The sequence below is a fragment of the Zootermopsis nevadensis genome, unplaced genomic scaffold (assembly GCF_977971745.1).
Source record: "Zootermopsis nevadensis isolate Lab colony 2312 unplaced genomic scaffold, Znev_1.0 Znev_ptg000002l, whole genome shotgun sequence".
NCBI classification, from domain to species: domain Eukaryota; kingdom Metazoa; phylum Arthropoda; class Insecta; order Blattodea; family Termopsidae; genus Zootermopsis; species Zootermopsis nevadensis.
Window position 1 is genome coordinate 21,142,438 of NW_028259134.1, and position 17,523 is coordinate 21,159,960.

The window sequence follows — 17,523 nt, forward strand, 5'->3', positions numbered from 1 at the left end:
TCAGTCTGCGTTATGTCAACATGCATTTACTTGCAGTACGCCCTACCTCTGGCTGTTCTTGAGGTTGGACGCACTGACGTTTTTCCTTCCGCCATCCAGCGAGGAGGTACTTGTGCTCAGTACATCCGACAACACCTCGCCCGTGGTATAGAACTCCTTCAGCCTCTGTTCTCGTAGTTTATACATGCGAGCTCGAATCTCCTTCCTACGCCCAAAGTCCTCCGTTTGTTGCCACTGTCAAACCAATCATAACCACATTAGATCAGCACAAATCCCAGTCCTTCATTAATCAGAACTTCGCCGTCAAATAACTAATTTGTTCTGACAATTAGACACAAAATATAAAAAGTCGTACAGCGAGGATAATTTACAAGCCAAAACACTCGACTCGTTTCATATTCTATTACAGTAAAAAAAGGTCTGTACAGTAGACAGAACCAAATACCGCAGTTGGAAAAACTTAAAACAAACTGAAAAGAGCGGTTGCCGACGGACTTAACCTATTCGTGGTTTATTTAACTTCGCTGTAAGTAACTCAAGACACAATACGTCGATTGGCACGATGATTAACCAATGGGAGGGAATTTGAAATGTAATCAACGGAAGCAGCTGTGTCCTAATTTAAGGTCCTTACGACAAACATGTCAGGACAGCCGGTCTCCGGGCCAAGAATTGAACCACCCGAGACCTCTCGAGCAGGAAGCACAATACATAATTACTATTAAATAAATTGGTGTATATATTAACTATGACTCACTGATAGTACGTTTCTCGTAGTCTGATTTGAGGCGACCCTTCAGGGCTGAAAACCTGAGCAGCGAATACTACACCAACGATGTGACATCGTACGTTTCCCACTGAATCCATACTCCCTCGGGATAGACAAGAAGTTGTCGTAAATTGTCCAAATATCATTAACTTATTCACAAACTAACGAACATATTAATAAACTCCGTGGATCTGAGTCCCACAGTACCAGGAAATCGCCGAACTGATCACGAAATCCGATACCAAAGGTTCATTACCGTGCCCACAAAAGGTAGTCAACCATCTAAGTACTCAGCCAGGATAGTCCATCCAGTGCACGGTCTCGCATCCTGTTTCCCGAAGATCCATTTCATTATTATCCTCCCACCTACGAGCGGTCTCTACCCTTAAAGCCCTCCAATCAGCATTTTGCCCAATTTCTCATCTCGCGCCCTTTTCATCCTCACTGATTTCATGACGACAAATTATTTTCGTGTGTGCGAAACACAAGGCATCGAAAACGGTAACATTCATCCTTATGCTTCGCGTCAAATCGCCTGAAACTTGAAGTCGATACTTGATGTCGATACTTGAAAGAACAAAGAGACATTCTCAGATGCCTGAAGCTGGAGTCCAGCGCAAGGCGATTGATACTGCAGTCTGGTAGCAAGAGCGTGAACAGCTTATTCAGGTTACAAATCGAACTACTTCCTAATAAGGCAATGCCTTTAGTGACTTGCAGAGTAGGACAGGGCCGCATGAACAAGGGGTCCACTCGGCCCCACGCGCAATTAATCAGAGGAAAAGCAACTACACAAATTGACAAGCATCGACACTTTTATCCGGGTTAACATTTCTGACTCACTCAAGTGTTCTGCGTTTAACCTCGTAAGGTAATCGTAAAAAAACAGTTCGACAGGGGAACAGAGCTTTGGAAAAATGAAATGGTTCTTCCGTCCATTTTCAGACAATGAACCTGATGTAAGAATAATTTAACCGGTTATTTTGACCCTTTAGAGCACAGTGGTAACCATACGTACCACCTGCTACACAACTCAATAACTCTGCAGTTTGCCAACACAGTGTATTTATAGGTTTGGCGTGATTCTTACAATAAACAGAGTTAACCAGTTGATCTTTGTATTGGTGAAGTGTAGTGTTTTCTTCGCGGTACGGACTGAATTCTTAAGTTTCATTTGAAAGAGCTTCGGCTCCAAAGGTTAATTAGCGTTTTAGTCGTATTATTTCCTTAAACAAGGTTAACCAGTTGATCTTTGTAATGGTGAAGTGTAGTGTTTTCTTCGCGGTACGGACTGAATTCTTAAGTTTCATTTGAAAGAGCTTCGGCTCCAAAGGTTAATTAGCGTTTTAGTCGTATTATTTCCTTAAACAAGGTTAACCAGTTGATCTTTGTAATGGTGAAGTGTAGTGTTTTCTTCGCGGTACGGACTGAATTCTTAAATACTATTTAGGCGAGCTTCGGGCTTCAGAGGGTTAATTTCTTTCACAATACAACGCAGACTATTGTTATATAAGGTACAGCTTGTCTAGTTTTTAGGTAGAGGTCTCTCATGCGAATTTAAAGACCGACAAAATGTCTCTCTCTCGTCATATTTCTCGCACCGGTAATCGAAATCAGATACAAACAGGTACCCCCACAAACATCATAATTCCGTTGCCAAGGAAACTCCATATGGCCCGCCGGCATTAATAGCACGCGTCACAAGTCAGAAATCACCCTGATCTCGTCTCTGGTAGCGCAGGGTTCGTTCCCCAGTGCCAATGGATAGACGAGGCGGTGTACCCCACATTCCAAAAATAGCCTAAATCTGTCCACAGATCGGGCAAGAAATCCTGAATCCCGTGAACGTGAGTCTGCCTCAGACGCAGATGGGGCCGAGCGCAGTGCGTGGGTGGCAACGGCCAAATTGAGGCATCCTCTTGACAGAGATATATTTCTGTTCCGCGGGCAATGCCCTCATTCACTGATGACCGGTGGATGTTGTGATGGCGAGAAGGCCTCCTTCAGACGCCATTTTTAACTAACTGAACCGATACTTCCTGACAAGCTGATAGTCGCTCAGGCATTCCATGAATTCCCCGCCTTTTATGGAACTCAGAGATTCGTTAGCGCGCTCACATGGTTCGCATGAATCCAGCCAGTCCACGCATCCACAGACTATTTTGTCAACATCCATGTTAGTAATACCATTATTTTATCAAAGCCTAGGTCTTTCAAGGGGTCTAATCCTTTCAAGACCTTTTTACTATTCGTTATGAAACTAAAATACAGAGACCTGAAAGAATAAGTATTAGCAAAAGGCATCCAAGTCGGAAAGACTGCGTAATGCATGTCCTAAACACAGACGGTGGTTAAAATGTCGTTAAAGTTTGAAGGTTTTTTTAACAGGAAAGTTCTCTGCTGGGGGGGGGGGGGGGGCGCAGAACTATAACCAACTTGAAGATTTCTGTCTTCTGGGTTATTGCGCTGTGTAGTCTGGTCGATGTTTATCAACGTTTCAGAGGTCATACTGCCTCCGTCATCAGGGCTGTGAGTATGAAGATTTCAGTCTTCTGGGTTGTTGCGCTGTGTAGTCTGGTCGATGTTTACCAACGTTTCAGAGGTCATACTGCCTCCGTCATCAGGGCGATGAATATTCACACAGCGCAATAACCCAGAAGACAGAAATCTTCATACTCACCGCTGTGAGAACCTCAAGTCTTACATATAACCAACTTATTTTATAAGAAAGTTAGATTGAAATTGGAGGGCATACACATCCCTGGAGGGACCGAGGAAGTAGGAAGGGTCTCGGGACAGCCAGTCTCCGAGCCGAGAACCGAATCCACGACGTCTAGAAAACAAAACACTACCACCAAACACTTTATCTTAAGTACGTCACACAACTGTGCTGTGACCACTCACCATTCTGCGCAGAAGGTCCTCATCTTGAATGAGAGAGACGTCATTCACTTGGGCCGACATGGTCTCCGCTCCTCCACCTGCAAAGTGGTAATACAGATTGTGATAATTACGCCGTCCAGCCAATAAAATTATGCAGGTATATCTATGACCTTTCCTCTCGTAAAGTTAACGGTTCATTATTTACTGAGATGACGAGAAAAACTAACGGATTTTGTTCCGTCCGCCATGTTTCGTAGTATACGTACAATAAACGCGATCTTGACAAAAAGTCGCGTATTTTTCGAAAAATCTATTACCGCGTAACATTTCAGCATCAAGAAATTTAAAGATGCCAGCTCGCCCACGAAAGTGAACAAAGGAGATCCATGAAATATTTATTTACCACTTCAGAATCCAGTTATGACGTCATTCCGCACTTCCCACTCAGACAGCGTCCCACTTGAGTCCATGTGCGGAAAACTGACAAAGCAGAATACTAACTAACTTTCGAAAGACACCGTTAACAAGCGAGGAGAGGGAAAATTTTAGGCTGGTTTTAGAAGGGAAGAGGCCTGGGTTTATTTGAGTCCCTTTCCTGGTTACGTTAAATTCGCTAGTGTCTATAGAAACAAATTAGAAAGGTCAATTAAGGGTCACCCTAATGCCACGTCTCTTAAAATCCATTTATACGACGGCCGTGCAATATTCTAAGATTAGGGACCGCCCAGCTCCAGAAATAATAAATAAATTAATAATATCAAATTTTTATTTCCCAATCTCAACCTCTGAGAATTTTTTACATCTTCTATAAGAATATTTATATGAACCACGCTGAAAAACTTAGGGCAAGTAACAAGTAGATTTTCTCTTTGTGACCCACATTTAATCCAACGAAAGTCTCTACCGAAATTTAAATTCAAGCTTGAGCAGCACAATATTTCAAATTCCAACGCAATCTGTTGTATAGCCGATCTTTTCACGTGCTGTTTCTATAAAGCGCGTAAAATTAATTTAAATTTGCCACTCAGACGTCCAACTTAAGAAAAGGCAAGCCTCCTTTGCCCTAGTCATCACCGCTCTGTTTCCAGGCAGCTGTTGCGTGTCTGATTACACCTGAAAATCATGGCCTTGCTTTTGGAAAGGGAAACAATCATTCGCTGGCAGGGTGCAAGTAATTTACTCACCTTCAATGTCTTGGAACCAGACAGACACACAGAAGCCATCACGACACACTAGATTCATAATTAAACAGATGACAATCTGTTTCTGCATTGCCACTTAGTAATTTTCAATAGTGTTCGCAATGTTACTGTAAAACCACTTATAAAATGGAATTACAATCTGGTTAATTTAAAATCCCCCCCCCCCATTCTTTTTTATAATTTTGCAAGTCCAAGGCGTCTAAAAAATATTCAATCAAATCAAATTGGCAACCTGATCACATTACCAAAATACAAAGAGTATCTGCTTGTTAGATGTGATCTATACGTGTCAGTACAGATCCTGTGACTATTTGGGTTTAATACGTATATCAGATAACATACGCCGAATGTCCGAAATTCAGTCATCGTTTGTAAATTTGCAGACACCCTGGTTTAGACGGAGTCCTCCAGTGAACAAATTGCATCTGTCAATACGTAAATGTCCAGTGCACATGAAGTCCGGTTAATTTTGTAAGCATGTCTGGCAGTCTACGTAAATGTTTGTGGCAGACGGCTTAGACACTGCCAGAATAAGACCGAATTTACAACCTGGTGAATGTCGAATGCGAGCGACCTCTTGTGACCACGGTAATGAACATTAGAGTTACAGAAAAGTCAGGAAATTTCTTTACTAGCTTAGCCACTACCAGCTTCTCAACATATCTCCAACATAAATTTAGTGTTTAACCTGCTGATGAAACTATATAGGCCCTGCTGACGTTTCAAAGCTAACAAAAAGTGCAAAGTTAAAAGGAAACTTTCTAACGCGTGGGGTTCTCTCTCTCCAAACGCCCTACGGTTCGAGTCTCGGTCCCGACATGTTTCTGGTCTGCCTTGAAACTGACAAGTGACGTGGGAGGCCTGGACTGAACTTGCTTTGTGTCGGTATTGAGAATGACAGATAACAGGACGAGACAGTTCAGCAGATTTATCAAACTTCGAACCACGATTATACAGAGGTGGAGGGCGCACACATGACAAGACAGATGGACGTACGTCCCATGTAAACGGATCATCGTATGTAATATGTAAGCATGTGAGAGACTTTCGAGTAAATAAAAGATGAAATGAGCCTACCCGCTGCAATCGAAGGAATGCTCGTAAAACTCTTCATAAACAGATCGTTCAGCTTGAATCTGAGAGATCAGTTTCTTTAACTATCTCATATCACGTGTGCGTGATATGTTTATCAAGTTGCGAGCATTCAAAATAAATACTCAGCTAGTACCGTTAATAGCTGTAAAAAAATTGTTGCTAACTGTCGGTACAGATTCCGTCGTAACAAATAGCTGTTGAACAAATCCTTTTTAAACGACGACTAAAAGACAAAAACAGCACGTCAAATATTCAGCGATGTAAAAAAGCTGACCATTTATTTAACTTCCAAATTAATAACTTCAGCATTTTTTAATATGCAACTCAAAATTTCCGTCGTTTCACTTTATCCTTAACAGAAGGACGAGCTGGCATTGCCTGGGGACCTTCTAACCATAAGATGCTCTTTCTCCCCCCCCCCCCCTGAAATCGAAGTGTCACTCACCCATCCCCGCATCAATTTCCTCTTTGCAAATTCTGCTCTTCTGCTATCCTTCTTCTGTCTCTCAGTGCTGCTACAGGAGCCACCGTGGCGACCTGGGCGACCATCGCGAGTGTTACGTAAGAGCGGCCTTCACGACGTGTGCAATATGGCAACCTCGCAACATGTGAGATTCCGGCGACATGTACGACATACATGAGAATGTCCACTTGCGCTTCGGTTAGGTGTGAATAGGGAAAATATGTTGGGCTCGGTTAAGTCAGGGAAAATCAGGTCACAGCGGGATTAGTAGGATTGGGTTAGGAGAGGTTAGGTTTGGTCAGGTTAGGTTAGGTTAGGTTAGGTTAGGTTAGGTTAGGTTAGGTTAGGTTCGATTGGGTTGGGTTGAGTTGGGTTAGGTTAGGTTAGGTTAGGTTAGGTTAGGTTAGGTTCGATTGGGTTGGGTTGGGTTAGGTTAGGTTAGGTTAGGTTGTGGTGTTAGGTTACGTCGGAGTGGTCACATTTTTCGTTGCTACGACCTTTTTTGCGACGCCCGGCGTCGGTTTACCAACTTCGTGTTCGAAGGCATCCGTGTGCTTCCCTGCGCTAAAATGGCGTCTCTTTAAGAGTTAACGACGCTGGGCGTCGCGACGCTCAACGTCGTGTTACTAAAGACCTTTATAATGACATCTAAACATCTGCGGTAATTGTGGAGTTGTTTAATGGGCGTCGGGACGAAAAAGCGTCGCGACGCCGGGCGTCGGTTTTCCGAAATTCGTGTTCAAAACAATCACTTCGCCTTTCTGTGCTAAATTGGCGTCTGTTGAAGACTTACGGAAACTCGGCGTCGCGACGCTCGGCGTCGAATTTCCAAAGCCTTTAGAGTGACTTCCAAAATTAAATATGGTAATTGCGTAGTTCTACTGTGGGCGTCGCGATGAATAGGCGTCACGACGCCAGGCGTCGGTTTTCTAATTTAGTGTTCAAAGGCACTATTGCGAATTTTGTGATTAATTGACATTTATTTAATACGTAACGACGCTGGGCGTCGCGACGCTCTGCGTCGTTTTTATAAAGTCAGTTATAATGACATACAAACATAACTGCGGTAATAGTGGACTTATTTGATGAGGTCGCCATGAATAGGCGCCGCGACGCCGAGCGTCGGTCTATGAAATTTAGATATACATGTTCAAGGGCACCCCTGCGCTTTTCTGTGCAAAAATGGAGTCTGTTGGAGACTTAACGCAGTTCGGCGTCGCATTTCGATCGTCCTTTCTAATGGCATCCAAACTTAACTGCTGCAATTGTTGAGCTTTTGAAGCGCTTTGCGATTGAAGACGTCGAGACGCCGGGCGTCGCTTCTCGAATATCATGTATAGTGTCATCCTACGATCCATCTGCCCTAATAATGGCGTCCTTTGTCGTGTCGGCTGGCTTCGCGACGCTTGTCTTCGGTTTTCCAACGTCTTCTATGATGTTTGGGGCTTTATTTGTGCAGAGGGCCACGACGCCGTACGTAGAGGCCATCTTCGTCGGTTTCCCACTTTGTGTTTAAATGAATACTAGAATGACGTCTGTTGACGGCGTCATGTTCTGCATCGCGACGCTCGGCGTCGGCCTTCTAACTTCATGTTCAAAGGTACCTCGACGCATAGTTATGCAAAATGTAACTAATGCTAACAGCGTCTTGACGACTGACTGTGCGACGATTGGCGTCTGTTGTCGTGTGGTGGCGTGGTGATGATACGCGTCGCTTTTGCAAATTATTCTCCAATGACATTCGCTGGACGGCATCTTTTCTTGTCTACGCGACGTCTGAAACCCGTTTTCCATGTGTTGGATGGGATCCCGATGTTCATCTTGTTTCGTTTTAAACGTCATTCCGTCAAACAGCGTAGACGATCCTCGAGATGACATCTGATGCGATGCTGGAAAACCGACGCTCATATACACTCTACGTGAAGTCAACTGCAGGCGTCTCGACGCCCGGTGTTGGTTTGGGTGTATCCTGCCTATGGCGTCACGATGCACATTTCGGCTTGATTCGGAATTGAAATCTGCCAAGTTTGGTTCAAATCGGTTACTCCGTTCTCAAGCTTTTTCAATAACAAACACATAAACCCACGTTGCTAGGCGATTCTCAGTGTCCCACCGCGAGTTTTCCTTCGCTGGACAGACGAAGAACGATGCAGCAGACGAGGGTCAAGGCGTAGGACGCCCAGCTTGCCGTAAAAGGATTTGAAAATGGAGGCGGGGGGACACATATCCAGGCTATCGGGAATTTTTATTATAATTCCCGCCCATCGGATACCCACACTAACAACACCTACAGACATCTAGTGGAGCACGAACGACTCCGAAGTATTCATAAGTACACCTATCTCTGAATCATACAACGTATCATAATAGTCGTGTTTATTCTATTATACTTGATGAAATCTTAGAACGACTCGAGTGTGAGGTACAGACACGGACAGCGAAATTGACATTTGTCCAGATTAAAATACAGACTTCCTTGCGAAGCAAAGAGTCGTTTAGGTAATCGAGGTATTTAATCCCTGCCTTTTATGGAATAAGAAGGTTTATTTTCGTGTTCATAACAACTAGGATCAGTTAAATGTAGTCCACATTCCAAAATTTTTTTTTTATTAAAGGTCCGGTTTAATACTATCTTTTCTACTAATTAATAAATCTCTCAAGTGGGCCCCTTATATGATATATATATATATATATATATATATATATATATATATATATATATATTCTGATGAAAATGTTAGCATTACAACGATAACAAACCCCATCAATAAATACCAGGACTTGCTCGTACAGTCATGTCAAATTTGTCATACACAAATGTGTAGAAGAAAAAAAAAACACGACGGTCTATGAAGTTGTGTGATTAATAAAATATGTACCAGACTGCAAGACTTTGAAGTAAATTCTATGTATTCTTATAAAATATATAAAAACTCTCAGCCCAACACAGCTACTTAAAAATAAGGAAAACAGTAAGAACCACAGTTGTGAGCATAATTCAAAACCAGTTCACTTTTCAAGCTCATCTCTTTCAAATTTGAACCACGTAATTAAGAAATTGAATTTGTCGATTAGAGCAATAAATAAATAAATAAATTAAATACAATACTGTGACTGTTCAGTTATACAACTGTTATCAGCTAATTCACATTTGAAAATAATATCTATAAGCGTAACAAATTACAGATTCCTACTATGATTTTGTGCTTTGCCTCTTAGCACATGTAAGGGGATAATATTAAAAAGAGGCGTCATCAAGGAGACGTTTTCTATCAAAAGAAATAAGTGAGAAATTTACAGTCACGAAATGTAAGCTGTGTAGTTCCAAGCAATTAAACCCATGAAACCGTAATAGGCTGATCACGTAGCAGGCATAAGAAATTATATTTTGGTGAGGACAATAACTGGGCGTAGGATTTTCGTATCTAATTCTATTTACGTGGGCATATTTGTTAGGTAATTTGCATCGTAATAATCCTTAACGTAAACTGAGTTCTAGGTCTTGTACAAACGGCGTATTGGAGTAAAAAGTAACCAACCGATCAGTTTGCACACACCTTGCTGTTTTAAGTGATTTCTATTTAACAGGAAACACTTCTTAGATGAGCCTCTGAGGTGGAACGCCACGAAGTTAAATAATAATGACGTAATCGTTGTATTTGTCCGATTTCTTTCAGTGCTTCAGCTCCATTATACAATTATTACGTAAACATTTTTAACCATCCGTATCTGGATCTGTGGGACTGCGCAGTAAAAACTCCCATTCTCGTACGCCCTACAATTTAAAACCATTTAAAAATCACCGGATTAATTGCCATCATGATTCATAATCACACAATCAATGCAATTTAAAAGACCTAATACAACAAACAGAAAAGAAGGAACTCTTGTTCTGGGTCGTGACGCCGTGTGGAGTACTAGGCAGATGCCAACGTTTCAGAGATAATTTCCCCGCCGTCAAAACCGCAACTCTCTCTCAAAAAAAGGCATGTTTGACTACAGACCCTGTCAACCTGAGGGCATATATTGACATGTTCATTGACAACTGCGTTCAACAACGGTTATGTCCACCCGCGTTACTGCATAACCGACCGTAAGGTCTTCTTCAGTCATGTCCTTGACTGTTAATGCAACAGCGGAAACTTTCTCTCGCAAAATTGAGGCGGGTCCTAGTTTCGGGCCGTCACCATAAACAAATGTCTGCCTGACGAGATACGTACAAACAGAGCCCCGCGGAAAGTAAGCATAACATGCGTTCATTTTCTATTCTGATCGTAGGATATTAAAGACCGTAGAATTGACGTAGTGTCCAAAGGCACGTCCTTACCAACTTTCGAAAATATCAGCTGGTTCAAACGTTAGAACGGGGACATGCATTCACATGCAGAATAACAATCTTATAATCTTCTTCATCTTCAAGAGATAGGATTTTACCCGTTAATGCGCAGCGTACCACCTGGTGTCAAATTAAATAACTACATTGTGCCCACATTGCATTTACAAATCTGGCATGGTTACCAATGAAACAAAAATTATTTCTCTATTATTAAAGAAATGTAATGGAGAAGTGATGGAATTCCTTTGAGGAACAAATTGAATGTTTTACTTGGGTGCGCTTCGATATTAAAAAAAATTAATTACGGAAACAACTCTTCTTTTGTCTTAACCTTGGCTATGACGTAGGAGTCATGATATAATAACAAATTTGCTGTAAAGGAAATATCACTCCATTAATTAAGTTTAGTTCAGTCGGTCGGTTTCTACGGCAGGCAAACAATTCAGGTGGCTGTTGGCCTTGTAGGAAAATTAGCGACGTTACGAGCAAATTTTAAAGCAAACTTCACTGCACACAATGTCACCTTTATTTTTACTCCGAAAAATTTCTGAAACCAAATGCTTACAGACAGATAAGCAGTCCTGATTTGCTCTGAAAAGTATTTGTGGACCATGACGCGGGCTTCGACACTAAGAAGTTAGACAAAGAAGAATATGCTCAGGTACAGAGGGCGCGAAGAGCCTGCAACTTCAGTGTCGACTGAAATATGCGATGCCATGTCACGTGTGGCATTTCTTTTGGAAATGATCCTCAAGTTTAGACAAAAGTCACCGGACACGTTGTATATAACCCACGCTGTTGAAAAGACATCGTTAAAAAGTATCAACCATCTGAAGGCGTCTCAACTACGAGGCTGGCAATAAACTGAAGAATGACTTGAGTTCTGTTGTCCGCTAACGCCTGGAGACAGAAAGCGGGTAAGTCATTGTGCGTGGATGCCGTTCGCCGAGCGCTCTAGGCAACACATCTAGCGCTGCTGCTGATCGGGCAGTCGCGACGTAGGGGTAATCGACTACAACATTTTTGCTGAAATTTAAGCAAGAAACTGGAGGTAATTCTCTTTCAGTATGATAAACATAATTTTCACGGACCTCCATGGTGTCCAGTCTTAATGTTTAGATGGAAAACGCGACACGTCGTGAGCCAAACTGCGGCCTGTCCGGCGTCTAGAAAAGAATTTGTCTCATTTAAACCAGCACCGGTTGAAGCCGGAGCTCGTCCAAACGATACTTGAAAATTCAGTCCGTACCGCGAAGAAAACACAACACTTTACCATTACAAAACATCAACTGGTTGACGCTGTTTACGGAAATAATCGCTGTTTACAGGGAGAATCACATATTTTATTAAAAAAAACAATATGTACAGATGTTACGAGTAAATCAGGTGATACACATATAATTATCACTGGATTTTTAAGGGTTGTCGATTAGTTCCGGTAAGCTCCTCCGGATCTAAAATTCACAGCTGATCAAGACAACCAATCATTCGATTTAGTACCGTCCTACTGTTGGATCTAGGTCAACAGATTGGGGTCTTCCCTTCAGGCTTCCTAACCAAAATTGCTTATGCATTTCTTATCTCTCCCATCTCATCCTCATTAATCTTATCGTCTAACTTTTTTACACTGGATTCACCAAAGGCGACCCGTCATTAAAATGAGAGTTTGGTTTCAATCTGTAAAGCCAGCTGAATGCACTCCTGTTGTCGATGAACACAGTGAATCTACCTTACCGCAGAAAGTCAATGGCGCAGTCTGGACCGTCAGTTGCTAAAGAAATGTTGTTTATGGCAACTGACCACAACGTCGTCCAAACATCACGTTCACTGCTTCCGAAACGCGCGGTTATGCACCACGATCTAAAAAATATTCGACCTTCATTTGTTCGTAATGAACACAGCAGTGGCAACAGCCGATAAGACGGACATGCAAAACTTCTGCCAATCAACACGTAAAGTTCAAGGACGGCAACACATAAATTCCTACTCCACGCTTCTTAATCAAACGAAATTCTTGAGGAGATGTTCTTGAGAAGCTGAGGTTCAACACCTTGTCACTTAATTGTATACATTTCATTGAACCAAAAGGCTCATAACCTATTCACAAAAGCATGCCACTAGACTCCATCCTGAACCAGATGAATCCAGTCCAAAATCACACCTTATTTATTCAATACCCAATTTAATATTATCCTTCATATTTTCCGACTAAAATTAAGTATTTCTCATCTCCCCCTGCGTGCTACATACCTGGTACATTTAACTCTCGTGAAGCGTATGAATTACGAACCGCATTATTCAATCCTGAGCCAGTTCAGTCCAATTAATATCGTGAACCCCACAGCTAATAGGGAAACAAGACTTGTACAATGCGAGCAAATGAAAGAATCAAAGTATTCTGCATTATGCCGCCAGGACTTGAACAAGGTAGCACACGGCGTGCTGAAAAACCAGCAGGTTCGCCCACACGCCCACACGCCCACAGACGTCATCATCCTCACAACAATATTTGCGATAAAGCACGGAACGAGAACCCGTTGCGTCTCGTTACGATACACGAATCCGAAAGTACGGTCATATGATCCCATATGATTGCTACAATCAGTTTAATAACATCTATAAACAGAGGCCTAGAATTCTTATTACTACTGGTATTCGCTATCGTTTGTTTGACGGGTAACATGTACCAAGGGAATTAAAATACATATTTACAAACTTAAAGTTGCAATGATGTCATTCTACTCGAAAGGCAATGGATTGGTAGATCAACAGACACGTAAGTGGATAGACACAAATATAATGTATATAAAGAGCCATAAAGTAGTCGTCATGCAGTTTGTAGGTGCAAAGACTGTGTTTGCACGGAGAGACACAGAATCAAAGGCAGAGAGAGAAGAGTAGAGTGTTACGCGGGTCTGCCTAACGACAGGAGCAAACAGGCACGACTTAGTAGCGGCGGCGGCGGGGGGGGGGGGGGGGGGATAAGCTAATAGAGACAAATCACCAACGAGGTCGTAGCCATGCGTGCAGATCATCAGAACACAATAATTGTGTAATGACTCACTTGAACATCTTCTGAAGAGCACAGCTTACATATCCGACGTTCGAAAATCTTAAATTCATTTCCTTCATCCCACGCGTTTCGTATGTTCCGTAGACATGCGTCATCTTCTATCGGAAGGTCCAAACTATTTTATAATAACTCATGCCGATATCTTAAGCGTTGTTTGTGCGTGATTAAACATTCATCAGATAGTCCACACGCGCACTAAATTTATTACGTTAATTTTGATCTCCTGTTTTATTCGTACGTTTATCTTGTCTTGTATCTGAGTTATGTCTAAATGTGACGTGTCTCATTTCATACGTGGCCAGCGATTATAAATCACCAATTAAATCAAAGTTATTGGATGTTTGTACAAGCAGTACAACGAATTCCAAAATAAGACAGAAAAACACGAGATTCCCATCCAGCGTGGTCTATTTAAAGCGAATGAAACTCGTGCATCACCTGGGGGTTCGATTGTGCGGGAAATTGGCTCCAATTCTGGCCGGTAGCGCCGAAGACCGAAGGTGGGAGTACGAATATTTCATCTCTGAGTAGGAAGGATTCGAGGGGGGAGGCGGGAAGCTGTGAAGACACGCGGCGACCGAACTGGATTCTTCACCGCAGCAGTCGCCAGCCAACCTACACGGGATTTGGCGACGAGGCGGTACAGCCTCGACAAGAACACTGTAAACAGTACACTAACTCCACGGTCAAAGGTCCTTCTTAGAAAGTGACAGGAGATCGCACAAACGAAATTCAATCTCTTCTGCCCCAGGAAGGATTTTCTTTGTCTCTGGTATCGCCAATGTTCGTTACAGTGACACCGTTCAACAGCTTTAGTGTCTAATACGTCGTGTTTTAAAACGATCCGAAAAGTAAGTGACAGGAAAGTGAAGCCTTGCACGTTATGAATTGATAATATTAAAACGGACCTTAATGGCAAGGCCAATGAGACTTAGAAACCAGCGTAAGTGTAATCAGGAATTTTAGAGAAATTAATTTATACAAAACAAAAGTTAAACGAATGAACATTTTGTTAGGAACAAACATCAGGCATCTTCGTTTGTTAACTTAACTGGATGTTATGCAACCATCAATGTACGCAATTATTTACTTCCGGTTAGTGCGTCTGTGGAATTTTTCTGCGTTCGTTTCGTTTGTAATAGTTTTTACATTTGAACGGAATCACCACGCCCTTCAAAGTGACTTTGCAATTCGGCTTCGTTTCTCTCATGTTTTAATGCATTAAAACGCCATTATCGAGTTCACTTTCGAACTTTGTAAACACAAAACTAATAACAATGGAATCACGAATTCGAATCTCGCTTCTGGCACAGCGATGAGCCGATCTCCCACGCCAGGTAACAATTACCAAATGTCAGATTAATTCTTTTGAATCGTTCATAATTTCATAATTAACTCTCAATCAGGATTGTTCACAGGGCCCATTTCGCGAAAGCAGCGGACGACGAGACACACCCACATTCATTTTGCCTTAAAATATTTATCTGCAAAAAGTAAAAGGCAGCCAAACCCTTGTGTGCTTATTTCCACTGTGAGAAAACATTTATTGAGAATATTCATGAGCTAAATGGGGTATTTAACAAAGCTGTACCAACTGATTTCAAGGTCACTTTGCGGCATTAAGACCTGCGGAAGGTGAGGGACAGCGTCAATGTTTATTTATTTATTTAGTGTTCTGTCTGACGACAGGTCCATATGAACAGGATCCTTCCATCCTTTTCTCGGACTGGGACCTGATCATATACGTTCTTGGCAGATGATCCAGAAGTGGTTTGCCATTGCCTTCTTCTGTGTGTGAATGGAGTAATTGTTGGGATGCCACGGAGAAACCGGGGAAGCCCCAGGAGGAAAACTCCGTGTTGCCTAGACCACGGCCTTGCCCAACACAAGTTATAAATTCGGGCACAGCCGGGAATCGAACCCGAGACCCCAGGATTACAAGGCCAGCGTTCTAACCGCTAGACCACCTCATCTTATTATTATTTAGTGTTCTGTGTGACGACAGGTCCATATGAACAGGATCCTTCCATCCTTTTCTCGGACTGGGACCTGTTCATACACGTTCTTGGCAGATGATCCAGAAGTGGTTTGCCATTGCCTTCTTCTGTGTGTGAATGGAGTAATTGTTGGGATGCCACGTAGGAAAACTCCGTGTTGCCTAGATCACGGCCTTGCCGAACACAAGTTATAAATTCGGGCACCGCCGGGAATCGAACCCGAGACCCCAGGATTACAAGGCCACCGTTCTAACCGCTAGACCACCGTGGCCGTTCGTTAGTGTTTAAGGAACGGCAAAGTTTCAAAGCGAATATTACCATAAACAAATCACACCGAACGGAATTTAAATTCACAAAACATGGAAGAACAAATTCACCGAATACTTGCGACGTCTGTCGTCATACTGCGCAGGGCTGTGACTGGCTGCATCCCAATTTTGAGACCCGGGTTCGTTTCCACCTCGACACTGACTGCGAGAAGTTGGTCCTTGCATTCACCGTCACGTCACGTCGGTTCGCCCACACATGCAATGAATGAACTAATTCTTTTCCCTGTCTCATATTAGGGGATGTGCTCAGATTTAGGACGTTCAAGAACTGGGTGTTCATCTAAGAGGGACGAAGTGACGGAGATCTGGAAGGAACGGATTAATGAAAAAATGAGTGGAAAAGTTCAGTTGGAAAGCCTGAAGGGAAGGCACTACTTGGAAGACGTAGGCGTGGATAGAAGGATAATATTAAAATGCACCTTAAGGAATTACGATGGGAGGGTGTTGACTGGGTTTGCCTGACTCAGTCAGGGGCTGGCGACGGGTTACTTTAAACATGGCAATAAACAAACCGGTTCCATAAAAGACGGGTTATTCTTTTGACTGGTTAAGCGACTGTAAGTTTCTCAAGAAGAACTCTGCTCCATGGTCTGGTACTAATGTGTCACGTGAGAAGAAGAATAAATCTGTTTTAATAACATTTTAATAAAATAAAAACGCGTGCTAGCTTCGTCGTTAGGTCAACGCCGACAACGGTTAGTCCACTGGAAAAGCTTGAGTTCGTTAACGATGTCTGCCTTCCTGGATGTTGCGCCGTGTAGTCTAGCAGGGAGTTACTGACGTTTCAGAGGTGATTACTGCCTCCACCTCTGAATCTAAGAAACGTCGGTCAGTTTCAACCGGAACACAGACATCTTCATACTCGGAGTCGTGAGAAACTGAAGTCTGAACACGTAAGGAGATTAAATGTTATGAGAACGTCACAGTGTAACGCGCCTGACTCTTGTTCGGCACGTACGAGGTTCAAATCTAGGCTAAGGTATCGGACATATTTTTTTTCGTGCAGATCCACGGTCGGTGGACACTAATTGCAACTGGCCACTACAGCTTCACAAACACGTCTTATTAAATTCTACGATACATAACCTGTCTACTCGAAATTCCGTCGTTAAATAACCTGCGACCGAGAAATGAATGTTCCTCGGCTATCAAACAGTAGCCGATTCCAATTTGGAATACCCCGAGTTCGACTCGCGACATACGCTGGCGGTCCTTTGAAGGTGAAGCCACACGCGAAGTCTGAATCGACGTTTTCAGAAAGTCTGATTTTCAGCTTCAAGTGACATCTGCGCGTTCTTCTGTGTCCCTGTCACAGAAGAACACGCAGACAATTCGAATACTTATCACGCCTGTCAAACTAAACTTTGTTTGGTATG

At 42.6% G+C, this 17,523-nt stretch overlaps 1 protein-coding gene across 12 annotated transcripts in view; it reads right to left on the bottom strand.

Annotated features, from left to right (window-relative positions):
- LOC110836543 (uncharacterized) overlaps nucleotides 1–17,523 on the bottom strand; it is an 81,778-nt gene that overhangs the window by 63,170 nt on the left and 1,085 nt on the right. For all 12 annotated transcript variants that reach the window (XR_015537130.1, XR_015537132.1, XR_015537127.1 and 9 more), the window contains exons 2-3: nucleotides 3,674–3,750; nucleotides 47–234 (exon numbers count right to left, since the gene is read on the bottom strand). Coding sequence is in view for 9 of the 12 variants with exons in the window: in XM_087356140.1 (XP_087212266.1) it covers nucleotides 47–234; nucleotides 3,674–3,733 (248 nt within the window). In the remaining 3 variants the exon portion in view is untranslated. The remainder of the gene's footprint in view (nucleotides 1–46; nucleotides 235–3,673; nucleotides 3,751–17,523) is intronic.